Source organism: Equus asinus, chromosome 21 (genome assembly GCF_041296235.1).
Source record: "Equus asinus isolate D_3611 breed Donkey chromosome 21, EquAss-T2T_v2, whole genome shotgun sequence".
NCBI classification, from domain to species: Eukaryota; Metazoa; Chordata; class Mammalia; order Perissodactyla; family Equidae; genus Equus; species Equus asinus.
The window spans coordinates 43,598,199-43,612,236 of NC_091810.1; the positions used below are offsets into that span (position 1 = coordinate 43,598,199).

Here is a 14,038-nt window from a genome sequence, read left to right on the forward strand (position 1 = left end):
CAGGACAGACGTATTTGTTGCAAAGTTTTTTCTATAAGTCAGTTATAAACAGAATAGCGCATTCATTGTCTTTACTTTTGGAACCCTTGGTAAAAAAAAAATGGGTTGGTGGCTTTTCATTTACATTCAGTTACAAATGTAATATAAGCTCCTTGAATCCGTACAATAAAATGGCAAGTAGACGGTAACATGAGAAAACTTAAAGTCAAACTTTCAATGTGTTTCATTCCAAACACTGATTTGATTCTTATACCTGAGGTCACGGAAATTTTTTTCCCATATAACAGCTTTCTCTTCTCTGCTTTCTAATGCATCATTTCTTATTATGCTCTATCTTATGTGTAGAATCTGTCATTTAATTTTTTAAAAAAATTCTCCATGGTTGTTTTTTCTCAACTAATCCCACATTTGAGTGTAATATTTCTAGATTTTTAACTCTGTAAATCAATAGATTAGAAATGCCCTGCAAGGTAGTAATGTTTTTTGTCATGTAGGGAGCTGACTACTGGCCAAATAAATCATGATGTTATGATACATTATTTCCAGTGGCTATACATTTTCAAGGTTAGTGTATCAATCTTTACCAAGTCTAGATTCAGTTATTTAATTTCACTATGTCTGTATTTAGATGGGAATCCTTTCCCCATTAGAAGATGTTAATTTCCTTCTCTCTCGGAGTCAAATTCCAAGCATGCCTTATAAAACTAGCCACAGAATATACACATGAACAAACCATTTTTGTGTTTACAAATAGACTCAAAAACATACACCAGTAAACTATATCTGAAATTATAAATTGGTCCACTTCAGTGGTGTTTTTGTTTTTTTAACACTTTAGATCACTTTTATCACTGTTGATTTGGTAATTTGATTCCCAGATATTAGACAAACATGTTTAGGTAACTCTCTGTATTGTATTGACACATGATCTTTAGTGGGAGCTTGAAAAATAAACTCACAAATGATCATCAGAAGTGAAAAAAATAAATTGTTCTAAATTCATGGCTATATTTACACCATAGTTAATGTATTACTACCAAAATTGCTTTCTGGAATTCTGTTTTGATGCTACTGACAAAACAATTGTTTTCTCTTCCTTTCTTTCTTCCTTTTTTTACCAACAGGACACAAAAATCGCTTCATTGGAGCGAAACATAAGGGATCTTGAGGATGAGATCCAGATGTTAAAAGCCAATGGTGTGCTGAACACTGAGGACCGCGAAGAAGAGATCAAACAAATAGAGGTTTACAAAAGTCACTCCAAGTTCATGAAAACCAAGGTATGGTCCAAAGTTATAAACTTTTATACTCTTAGTGTGACTGGAAAGTTATGGTTTACATACGTATTTTCCCCAAATACCCACATAATCTGCTTAGTGTGATGTCATGAAATATATGGACAATAAAGAAGAGTGCAAAGATTTTTAGTTCAGAACATAGATTCCAAAGAGAAATCAGGGAAAACATTTGGTAGAATTTCTACTTAATGAGGGGTCTAGGATTGAGTTCCTTTGGTGTCCGTCTGTCTTTGGAATTAACATCTAATACTTGTTTTCTTTCTAACATTTATTATTTCTTCTCTCTTCTGAATTTCCTGAGTTTTCAGAAGTTTGCTATTTTTTAAAGTTTCTGTCATGGCCAATTTTTTGGCCTATCCCTAGAAGGTGATTGTCTCAAAAGATGTTGATCTTGGAAGCCAATTTAACTGATTTCACTGGTATGAAGACATTTTGGTTTTAGCACAATGTTTGACAGAATTGATTTTGAGTCTCAAAGCTGCTGTTTGCTTAAATTATTCAACCTCTCGAAGCCTCAGTTTCTTCATCCATGAGATAAGGGGATAAGAAAAAGAAAAGTGCCTTCATCATTGGGTTTCTTTGACGATTCTGAGAGATTATGCATTTAAAGCACTTAGTCCCTTAACTGATCTCTAATAAGCATTCAATAAATGTCAGGCATTATTGTTAGTGGTGTTATTGTTGTTATCTGTTGCCATGGAATATTTATAAAATAATATTAATATTATTAAAATATTAATCTATCTCATTAATTTATGTCAATATTGCCAGTTTTAAAGAATTTGGCTTGTATTTTTCAAAATTAAACTTTGGGCTCCAAATGGACTTAGAACCTCAGTATCCATTATTTTTACATATAGAGAATTATTAAATTTATGAATAGCCCCAAATAGGTCTTTTGAGACTTTGAGATATTTTTATTTATTCCTCTATTTCAGCATTTTGCTTCTGAAAATAATAACCACACCAATTAAAATAATTTTTCTTTCTTTTTTCTACCACTTGCTCTTAAATATCCCTGTTCTTATTCTAGGTTTTACTCCTGCTTGTTGTCTTACAAAATGCAGCAGATTTAAGAGTAATACACACTTCTGTGAGAAAGCAGTGGGAGTGGAGAGAAAAAAATGTTCAAATGATGGTTATGATTTTTATCAGTTGTGAAATACATGCATACTCATTGCAGAGAATTTGCAAATTATAGAGAGGAAATAATAATATCTAGCATCTACTTCACCATGTATGTATGTATGTGTGTTTCTCTAGGGAAAAAAGCAAAAAGTATGCTTACTTCTGCCAACTTTCCATCTGTGAGTTGACATTGAGATTATGACTAAAAATTTGAACCAAGGAGTGGAGATATGAGAAGGAGAATGTCCATTGGATGTGAATGTAACCCTTTCCTTTCACGGACCGCCACGAGATGCAGCATGGCTTTCCCTGCACAGCCCTGCTTTCTGGTTTCTTTTTTTCAGTGCTTCCCTCTCAGAGAGTTGAGCTGAGAGGCAGCAAGCCCAGTAGTAGGGTGGCCTGTAGACGATGACCAAATCATGCTGGGAGTGAAGACCAGAGGCACAGATATGAGTGAACTCATGAAGTTTGGGGGAAATTTATTGTTTTGGCTTAAACATTTCCTCCCCATCCTGTCATTTAACAGTGGGAGATAGTTCAAACCACTTCTACAACTGAAAATACCATGAAATTTGTAAACTCCACCCCTCACCATGGACTCTGTCCAGGTGAATAAAACATGTATATGGTTTTCAGCAAGCAAGTCGTGACCTTTATTAGCCCACAGTTGTTTGAGAGACCATCAATCCTTGAGTTAGTTTTAACTCTTAATGGTTAGTTACTTTTAAGAGTTCCAGAAGTGGTCATGGCAGAAGGATGTTTGAGGAGAGAAATGGAGTAAGATAGAAAGAGTGCAGGCTGAAGACTAAAGCAGACTCTGGCAAATCTCTAGCCTGCCCTTGCTAGCTGCATGGCCTTGGGGAGTGACTTATGTCACTCAACCGTACCTTCCTCTTCTGTAAAATGGGGGCAACACCACAAACTTACTGGGTGATTCAGTGGGTTAAATGAAATAATAATGTAAAGTGCTCAAAAAAGTAGCTAATAATTATACTCATTATTGAGGCAGTATAACCATATAATGATGATGATGAGAATAATAAATTTTATATATAACTTGACTAATGGGGAAAAATGGATTCCAAGAAATACAAATAAAAATGAATTCTTAGAATGTCATAAAGATGCATCATGAATGTTCTTATTGGATTGACCCATAACATTTATTGCTCATACTTCATATCTTTATTTCAATTGCTTATTTTTCTTCTCTTACTTTTGGATTTCTTATTTAAGCCTGGGAATGGTTGAGCAGGTCTATCAAGACACAGCTATTGCTAAGCGTTTAGTCCTGAGTGCCTGTCTTGTGCTTTGTGGGATCCCTTAGGCTTTGTGAACTGATTCCAGTCGAGTGAATCATTTATCATGGAACTTGTTAAATTTTAGAGGCATGGGTTGATGTTGTTTAAAATTGGATCGCTAGCATAGTTCATGGTCCATCGTGGCCTATTTGCATAGCTTTTCTGCAGAATTTGTATAAATATGTTACTTGTCAACATCATCACAGATATCTGAGGAGTTCATTTTTGCAATAGTTGGTTACACACATTGATAGAACAATTGTTTAATGTCATCACTGGAGTCTCTTGAACTCTTTCATTTATGCAGTGTTGCATGGGTAAAGCTTTCAATGAGGGATTTTGAGCTCTGTGGTCCCTGAAGACTTACTAAACATTGTTTTTAGCACGTGGCACTGAGCTAGTTACTGAGGGGCAGCAAAAATTGTGCAATGTTCAAAGTATTTCCCACTTCCCAATACTGACCACTTAACTGGGAAAGTAAGAAAAGCACTCAAAAAACTATCCTGAAGATTTGATAGGAGGAGAGTTTACTTCTGGCTAGAGTAATACAAGTTGTTTAGGTTTAGAGTGAGTGTTTTTCGTCTAAATATTCACATTGGTGAAACAGCAATGACAGGGCTGGTGAAGAATGCCAACTCCAATCCATGGCTGAGCAAACCTAGAAAGATAAGTAAAAATATCATCCCACCCCAACTCCACACGGATAAGGAAGTAGGGAGAACTCAAGTGTATGTGAAATGATAGGTTTTCCAAAAAAGAAGAGAAACATTAGATTTAAGTTGCAAAACCCTAGGTGTTCTGAAACTTACTTGGGAAATGGAAATGTAATTGTTAAACTCATTGGGTTTATTGAGGCAGTGATAGAAATGGAAATCATCAAGTGACTTTGGATCCCAGCTAGCAGAAAATGCTAGATTTGAGGCAGGGATAGTTGACTGTAGAAACTGTTGTTTTGATGATTTATAAAGACTCTAAGAGTTGTGGTAGAAGAACGTTTCAGAAATTCTTATGAAATGCTGCATAAGAAGGGGAGTGGAACCCTTTGGGAACCAAACTTGAAATTGCAGCTAGATATTGTTACTTCCTGCTGTTTGTAATGAATATGTAGAAAGCTTTTAAAAGCGCCCCAGGGAACTTCTCTTCTATGGGGCCCTTTGGAGAGGCACCTTCAGAATGATCACTGTTTACAAAGGCGTCAGGCTTGGAGGTGATCTTTAATCTGAGTATTTCTCTTTTTTTTTTGAGGAAGATTAGCCTTAATCGGCTGTCAATCTTCCTCTTTTTTGCTGAGGAAGACTGGCCCTGAGCTAACATCCATGCCATCTTCCTCTACTTGATATGTGGGATGCCTGCCGTAGCATGGCTTGACAAGCGGTATGTAGGTCCGCACCTGGGATCCGAACCAGCAAACCCCAGGCTGCTGAAGCAGAACGTGCAAACTTAACCACTGCGCCACCGGGCCAGCCCCTAATCTGAATAATTCTTTAATACAGGTCTAAAATGTTTTCTATCGTGATTATGTGGAAGTTTACTATTTTTTAGATTCAAACAAGTTCAACTTAATCTTGAAAAAAAAGTAGCTCCTAAAATTGTTCACATATCCATCTTATCATTTGCTTATTGTTTTGCAATTTTAGTTGAAAATTATTTTTATGACCCGCTGGTGATAAAATTGACTCAGCATTTGATTCTTCTTCATTAACAGGGCATGCTCTCAAATCAGTCTCAATCTTAATATGTAATTATTTGCTCCAAATAGATAATAAAGGTAGCTAGTAATAATTCTTGTACACAGTTATTTTTAGATATGGAACCATCTTGAAATAGGTAATTTTAAATGTTTCAATGAAAATTTGACATAGAAACAATATTGTGGTATGAAAAGGGAGTGCTGCTTGCATTAATTATTAAAATGAATAAATCATGTAGGTTGGAGGGAAAGGAAGTATGTTAAATAGCCATATGAAATGCCAGGCACCTCCATTTTGATGCTGAGCAGATGGCTGGGACTGGTAGGGCCTCTTGAAAGCTTTGTGATTAAAAGACCTTGATTGCTTTTTATAAGTATGATGTCATAGTAAACCGTGACATAACATTTTTGGAAAGAGGGAAGGTGAATTGCAAAAATGTAAAAGCAGAGTTTAAAATCTCAGCTTGTGCAAGGCAAGGATACCAGCCATAGTTGGGCAGAGTGGAACTCTCTCCATCTTGCAAGCCCTTTGGCATGTGTACGTGTCTCTGAGAACTGAGATTCTGGGAGACCTCCTGAGTGGTGCAACTCTCCCATGTTTGAAACTCTGATTTCTGCCCCAACTCCGAAGGCTTAAAGGAATCAGACCGTGAGAGCAGAATCTAAGAGGCCATGAAAAGCATGAGTTACCTTCAGGAGCACTGTGAAGCCTTTAAGCATGGAATGTACCATATGAATAATTGTTCTTCTGGTAAGGAAGGAATGATGGCAGCCCCTGTTCTGTGTGTGAGGCTTTGTTCCTAGTCTAACACATTTTTCATCTACTGATCTCAGTGCTTCTATATTAGCCACTCACTCTGTTTTCAGAGTTTGCCAAAGATGGCATTCTGCTGTCTTAGATCTCTCCCTTTATTCTGAATTTGTAACACATTTTCTTATTAACCTCTGACGGATTACAAACCTCGTAACCCAAACTGCATGATAATAAGCATATCACGTTCTAGACATGAGGGCCGTATCTGCAGTGAAAAAGAAGCTGTTTTCCTTGGCAGAGGAGTCTTTTCAGGGTGTTGGTTGTGTCACAGACGTAAGAGGTGGAAGAACTTTCAGATGAGATGAAGTGTGCCTGATGTCCACATGGACTTCACAGAAAGCATGTGATGTAATTCCGCCCAGCTTTTCTTCTGGCCGTCACGGAGACAGACGTTCCCCAGCCTCAGTTCTCATGTATGTTCGATTGCATCACTTTCCATTTTCATTGAGTTTATGGCTATAAAAGAAGCAAGAGGCATATTTTTATGGAAGAATATGATTTTTTATACTGTAACTATATTCCCCTTAGAAAAGCCTCTGCTGGTTATTGTCTGCATAAAATATTTATTTAAAATTTACCTTATGGTGTTGATAGTCTGAAAGCTATTTAAAGCAACTGCCTATTTAATATTTATAGAATGAAATAGTTTTATGACTATCAATCTATTTTTTGAATAAAGTAAATATACATAGAAACTGCCATGTCCTTCCTTCCTATTAAGCACTATTCTGTTGGTCAAGTTAATTTCATTCAAATTCCTCTCTCAGTGCCCCAATCCCACAGTAGATTTCTACTCTGATATTTGTAGAAGTTAGCACAAATCAGTTTTTTTTAACTATAAACATCATCTCTGCTTAGACATGTAGAGTTGAAAGTTTTTTAGCTTTATTTTCAGATGAATCAGTTTCATATGTGGAATCAAGTATATAGTGTGCTATCAGCTACAACTGCATGTGATTTGGGGTTGTACCCCTTGAGAAGAGTGTTGACCATGCTGATCACAACAGATTGAATTTCTTTTATAATTTTAGGTAATCCTAATCCTGATTTCCCCTCTTTTTATTTATACCCTGTTCTTGTTGTATGAGAGAGAAAAGGGGGTGGGTACTTACTTTTATTCCAGGTAAAAATGATCATAGACTCATGATTCATTATAAAGAAATAATATATTTCATGGATTACATATACATGAGCAGTACCACTGCTGCTCACACAGACCCAGGGCACGTTGATAATCAGTCACGATTCTTTCCCAGTGAACCTTTAAGCATACTCAGAATCCTCTCAAGCCTACCTTCTGGCCAGCCACTCCTACACCTTTAGATTTGGCAAGCAAGATGAAACCTATTTGTCCCGTGATCTAGTCTGACTTCCCCCTGCAAATGGGGTTCCATATCAATTGTTCTAGTAAATTGTGCAACCTGAACACTTCTGAAGGTGGCGGGGGGGGATCTCACTTCTTTTTAAGCATCCCACTGTGTTCATGCTCAGCAGTTGTTGTCAGTAGCTTGGTTCTTGTGTATGCCACTTTCAGTTGCTGAAAACAACCAAAAATGCTGGATGAAATGCATTTTGAAAACATATATTTTAAGACGTTCCTATGAACTGTGAAGTTAGAAAGAATCTCAAGGGCCAAAACTAAGCCAGAGCTGGAGTAATAAGTAGAGCGCTGGTTCTTTCTTCTTGTTGGCGTTTGCTAGACAGTGAACTTGAGCTTTAGTTTTCACAGTTGTGCGGACATTGAAGGAAAGAGACAGAAGACTGAGCTTGCTCAAGGTGAGTCCAATAGAAACTCCACTACTGCTACCACATAAAGCTGGGATCCCAGACAGCTACACTCTCAGTGGAAGGGTAAACCAAAAATAACCTCCCCACTCTACTTTCCTCCCACCTAGACTAGGGGACTCCAGGGAAATTGATCTATTTTAAAACTTTCAGCCAAGGGAAAGGTGAAAAAACTAGCTTTGAGAATCCATAACCACAGCTGGCTCTTGCACAGATGTACAGTGTGAGGTGGTCCAAAAACTTCAAGTAGAGAATGTAGTTTAAAGGGGTTCTTGGTTGGTAGTGCCCCAGGCATTGGCAGAGACAAACCCTCTGAAGGACCATGTGTTCAACTTAGACCTCAGAGTATTTCTCCAGATAGGGTTCCAAAAAACATGAACACACAGTAAAGATTTTTGTAAAAATCACAAAACCTGAAGAAAACAAGCCACCATAAGTGATAGTTGTTAAAAAGAACAAACAGCAGAACCAGAAGGCAAGAACTTCAGAAGTTGGAATTTTAAGACAAACACTATGAAATAAGTATGTTTAATATGTTTAAATAAATAAAAGAAGGGATTGAAAATATGAATAGAGGGCAAGAGATTATAAAAATACCAAGCAAATTTAAAGAGAACCAAATAAAATGTCTAGAGATGGGAAAATATAAAAACAGAATTTAAAAGTTCAATGAATAGGTTTACCTGCAAAGTGGTCATAGCAGAAGAGAAATTTAGTAAACTGAAAAACAGAGCAGAAGAAATTAAATAGAAGATGAAAAGATGGAATACTTGAAAGACAAGTTAAGATACAAAGAAGATAGAATAAGAAGGTCTAGCATAAATTTCATCAGAGTTCCAGAGGAAAAGAGAGATGTGGTAGGGACAGAGAATGTATACTGAAGAGAAATGAAAACATATGTCCATGCAGACTTGCACATGAATATTCTTAGCAGCATTATTTGTAATAGCCAAAACATGGAAACAACCTCAGTGTCCATCAATTGGTGAATAGATAGACAAAATGTGGCATATTCATACAGTGGTATATTATTCACCAATAAAAAATGAAGTACTAATAACATACTACAACATGGATGACCCTTGAAACATTGTGCTGTGTGAAGGAAGCCAGTCACAAAGTACATATGCTGTAAGATTCTATTTATGTGAAATTGCCAGAATAGGCCAATCCATATAGACAGAAAGTAGATTATTGGTTGCCTAGGACTGGATGTAGAGGGTGGAGAATGGAGTGTGACTTCTAATGGTTACAAGGTTTCATTTTGAGATGATGAAAATGTTCTAAAATTTGATTATGATAATGGTTGCACAATTCTGTGAATATACTAAAAACCATCAACTATACACTTTAAGCAGGTTAATTGTGTGGCATGTAAATTATATTTCAATAAAGCTGTTAAAAAAGGGCAGCTAATGGAAAAGAGTCCCATTACCTTTAAAGGAATGAATTTGGAGTGATAGCTTGACTTCTTAATAGCTTTTATTAGCCAGAAGATAGTGGAATAATATCCTCAGTGTGTTGAGAGAAAACATCATTTAACCTAGAAAATTACTTTTAATCCTCAGCAACAATGTTGGAGAAAAAAGAATGAAGTTGAGATAGTTTTAGACAAAAATTGGGTTTGCCACCAATGAAACCTCACTAAAGGAAATTTTAAAGATTTTATTTTTTTCCTTTTTCTCCCCAAAGCCCCCTGGTACACAGTTCTATGTTCTTCATTGTGGGTCCTTCTAGTTGTGGCATGTGGGACGCTGCCTCAGCGTGGTTTGATGAGCAGTGCCATGTCCGCGCCCAGGATTCGAACCAACGAAACACTGGGCCGCCTGCCGCGGAGCACGCGAACTTAACCACTCGGCCACGGGGCCAGCCCCAGGAAATTTTAAATGATGCATTTCAGGCAAAAGGAGACTCCTAACGGAATATCTGAGATGCAAAAATGAATAATATAAACAAACATGGACTGTAAAAAAATAGTTATGAGTTAAAAATAAAACAGGAAAGAACTAAAATACGTGACGATAATAATGTGTATGTCAGGAGAGTGGTAATTGGACTTAAAGTGTCTTAAGATCCTTATATTATTCTGAAAGAAGATAGACATATAGATTGACTTTAGGCTTAGATAAGTCAAAAGTGTAAGCATGTTATAATTTCTAGGGTAATGTTAGAAATAAATAAATATGTAAAATAAATATATATATAAAAGTATAACTTTTAAGTGAGTAGAGGCAAAAAAAATGAGAAAAAAGTTATTCAAAACAAAGCAAGAAAGAAAAGAGAAGAAATAGAAATGGTAGTATATATTAGCACGCACAAAGTAAGATGGTTGAAATAAAATCACATATCTGTAATGATAATAAATGCTTCATTTAATTTTATCAGACAGGGTAAAAGAATGTGGGTATATGCTATATACAAGAGACATCTACAACATAAGATTAAAGATACATTGAAAGTGAAAAAAGACACACTAGCCAAATGCTAACCATAAGAAGGCTGTTGCAGACTTTAAGGCAAAGAAACATTTTAGAGCTAAAAAATTGGCTGAACTACAAGGAGAAATTATTTCACCATTATAGTGGATAGTTTTAACTCACCCTTAAGTAATCAACAGAGGAGGCAAATTAAAAGATCGAAATATAGAAGACTTAAATTACCCAATTAAAAGTTTTTGAATGCAGATTTTTAGAATATTGCGCCCCAAAATTGTTGGATACGTATTTTTTTCAAGCACAGAGTATAGAAAGTACATTTGTGATAACTGACCACATTCTGTGTCATAAAGCAGGATACACCAAATTACAAGTGACCAGTATCAAGCAGACCATGTTCTCTATTCACAAAGCAAGTGAGAAATAAAAACACAAAGAAAACTAGGAAACATCCACGTATTTGGAGATTAAGAAACATACTTCTAAGTTATTCATGAGTCAAAGAACAGATAATAATGGAGATTAGAAAATATGTAGGACTGAACAATATGTCAAGACTACGTATCAAACTAGTGTGATCAAGCTAAAATGATACTGAAGGGAAATTTATAGTCTTAAGGCTTATAGGTGGAAAGAAAAAAGGCTGAAAATTAGTAAGATAAATGTCAACTTAAAAAGTTCGGAAAAGAAAACAGAATAAATCCAAAGAAAGTAGTAGGAAGGAAACAATTTCAAAATAAGAGCAGAAATTAATGAAATAGAAAATAAAAACATTAGATGATAAACACAGACAAATTGGCTCTTTGAAGAGATTATTTAACATGATGTTGCCTCTGCTGAGATTCCTCAAGAAAAAGAGAGTAAAAATAAAGAATATTGGGAATAAAAAAGAAGACATAATCATAGATGCTATAGATATCAAAAGATAAATGGGTCTTATGAAAATTTCATGCTGATAAAGGTGAAAATTTAGATGAAATGAAAAATTCTTAGGGGATAAAAAGCTTCTCAAAATTGACTCAAATAGTTAGAAACACGAATATTCTTAGAACCATTAAAGATGGATGAAGTAAGTAATGGTCTTCGGAAAAAGAAAGTATCAGCTCTAGATTGTTTTGCTGTTGATTTCTAATGAACATTAATGGAAAAAAGTTTTCAATTTTACACAGACCATTTCAGAACACATTAAAAGAAGAAACACTCCCTAATCTATTTGGAAGGCTAAATTGTTGCTAAGACCTGACAAGGACAGCGTAAGATAGGAAAATTACAAACCAATTTTCCCTGTAAACATAGATGAAAGATCCTGATAAAATATTAGCAAGCTGAATCCACTAAAATATAAAAAATATAATACATCATGACTTAGTGGAGTTTTTCATAGTAATGCAAGCAGAGATTAATATTTTAAAAATCCATTAATGTAATTCATTACAATAATATATTAAAGGTGAAAAGTGTGATATATCATGAGATGCAGAAGAATTGTTTGGTAATATTAAACATTCCTTAATGATTAAAGAAAAAACCTCTTGGCAAGTTGTAATAAAAGGGAACTTTCTGAAACTTAAGAGTGCCTATAAAAAGCTAAAGCAAACATCAAACTTAACGATGAAACATTGACATTCTTCCCTTTAGGACCAGAACAGGACAAAGAAGCCACAATTTCCACCAGGCCCCCCTGTCTTTCTGCATGGCCTGTGGCTGGTCTGGACTTCTTCACAGCATGGTGGTCACAGGGTGGTTGGACTTCTAATGTGGTGTCTGGCTTCCAGGGGGAGGAAGCTGCAGCCGCCAGTCCTACAGGCTAGGGCCGGAACAGGCGTCCTGACGCTTTTGCTGCGTTTAGCTGGTTGAAGCAAGTCATAGTCCAGCCCAGGTTGGAGAGGAGGGTAGAGAGACTCCACCCCTAGTTGTGGGAGTGGCATGTGTGTACAGGTAGGAAGAAACTGGTAAGAGTCGTCTTTGGAGATCATCTACCACAACTCCTTTCAGCCTGGCAAAAATGTAAAAGCCTGATGACATAAGATATTGGCAAAGATGTGGAGTAATTGGCACATTACATACAGCTTGTGACTGTGAAAATTAATATAACTGCTTTGGAAAACATTTTGGTGTTATCTAGTAAAGTTGAAGATGTGCGTACTATGTGGTCCAGCAATTTAACTCCTATATTATTTTTGCTGTGTGTACCAGGTGATATGTGTAACATGTTCAAAATAGCACTTTTTGTCATAGCAAAACACCTGGAAACAAACCCAAATGTCTGTAAACAGCAGAATGGACAAATAAATTGTGGTGAAGTCTTACAATGGAATCCTGTACTTCGTTGAAAATGAATGAATTGCATGTACAATAACATAATTTAATCTGCAGGATGTAAGATTGAGTAGAAAAAACCAAAATGCTAAAAAAGATTACATAGCACAGGGGCCAGCCCGGTGGCTTAGTGGTTAAGTTTGTGTGCTCTACTTTGGTGGCCCGGGGTTTGCAGGTTTGGATCCCAGGTGTGGACGTAGCACCTCTTGTCAAGCCATGCTGTGGTGGCATCCTACATAAAATAGAGGAAGATTGGCACAGATGTTAGTTCAGCAACAATCTTCCTCAAGCAAAAAGAGGAATATTGGCAACAGATGTTAGCTCAGGGCTAACATCAAAGAGAAAAAGAATATATAGAGCACAAAGTTAAAAACTGTGCAAAACTAAATGGTGTACTTCTTTTACAGATGCAAAAAAAAAATTTGGTAAACTTAAAAGAGAAGCAAGGAAATGACAAACACAAAATTCAGGATGATAATTATTTCCAAAGGGGAAGAGAAGGAGATAGAAATGGGTTGAACTGGGTTAGAACAGGATGATTCTAATGATGTTTTTTGGTGAATTGAATGATGGATGTTTCTTGTATGATTTTTCCTTATACTTTTTATGTATTTTATGTCATCTTAATATTTAATGTAAGTAAAAAAATAAAAACCCCTAATGCTGCTTTTTTTTTTTTTGAGGATTCTCTTTTGTCAAATGATGCCCTTGAATGATCATTTCCACTGTAGAGTGGCAGAAAGGGTCCAGGTTATGTCTTGGGTTAGTTACCTTTATTAGCTCCCTGTTGACCCTTCTGAGGACCATGGTGAATAGATTTTGTGGTTTCAAGGGTGAGTAGTAGGTTTGGCCAGCCATCTTTTTAAGCAAACTCGTGGCCTGCCTTGTTGGATTAATGATCATTGGCTATTGAAAATTAAGAGAAATTAGTAGTTCCCAAATGTAAATAGTAAGAGCTGCGGCTTCTAATTTCTTGCAATTTTGTTGTTTCACAGATTGATCAGCTGAAGCAGGAACTTTCAAAGAAGGAGTCAGAACTTCTTGCCTTACAAACAAAGCTTGAAACCCTTAGCAATCAAAATTCAGATTGCAAGCAACACATTGAAGTGCTTAAAGAGTCGCTTACTGCCAAAGAACAGAGAGCTGCCATCCTTCAGACTGAGGTAAGGCACTGTTTCAGAATTCCGGGCAGGAGACGTTGAGTTCGTAGAAAATGTCCTACCTGAACAGCTCTCTTTAGAAGATCCGTTATCCAGACTTTTGGGGCC

The 14,038-nt window shown here is 36.3% G+C and overlaps 1 protein-coding gene across 7 annotated transcripts in view; it reads left to right on the forward strand.

Moving 5' to 3' along the window:
- ERC2 (ELKS/RAB6-interacting/CAST family member 2) overlaps positions 1–14,038 on the forward strand; it is a 912,338-nt gene that overhangs the window by 287,266 nt on the left and 611,034 nt on the right. For all 7 annotated transcript variants that reach the window (XR_011496408.1, XR_011496409.1, XR_011496406.1 and 4 more), the window contains exons 5-6: positions 1,125–1,280; positions 13,766–13,933. Coding sequence is in view for 3 of the 7 variants with exons in the window: in XM_070492831.1 (XP_070348932.1) it covers positions 1,125–1,280; positions 13,766–13,933 (324 nt within the window). In the remaining 4 variants the exon portion in view is untranslated. The remainder of the gene's footprint in view (positions 1–1,124; positions 1,281–13,765; positions 13,934–14,038) is intronic.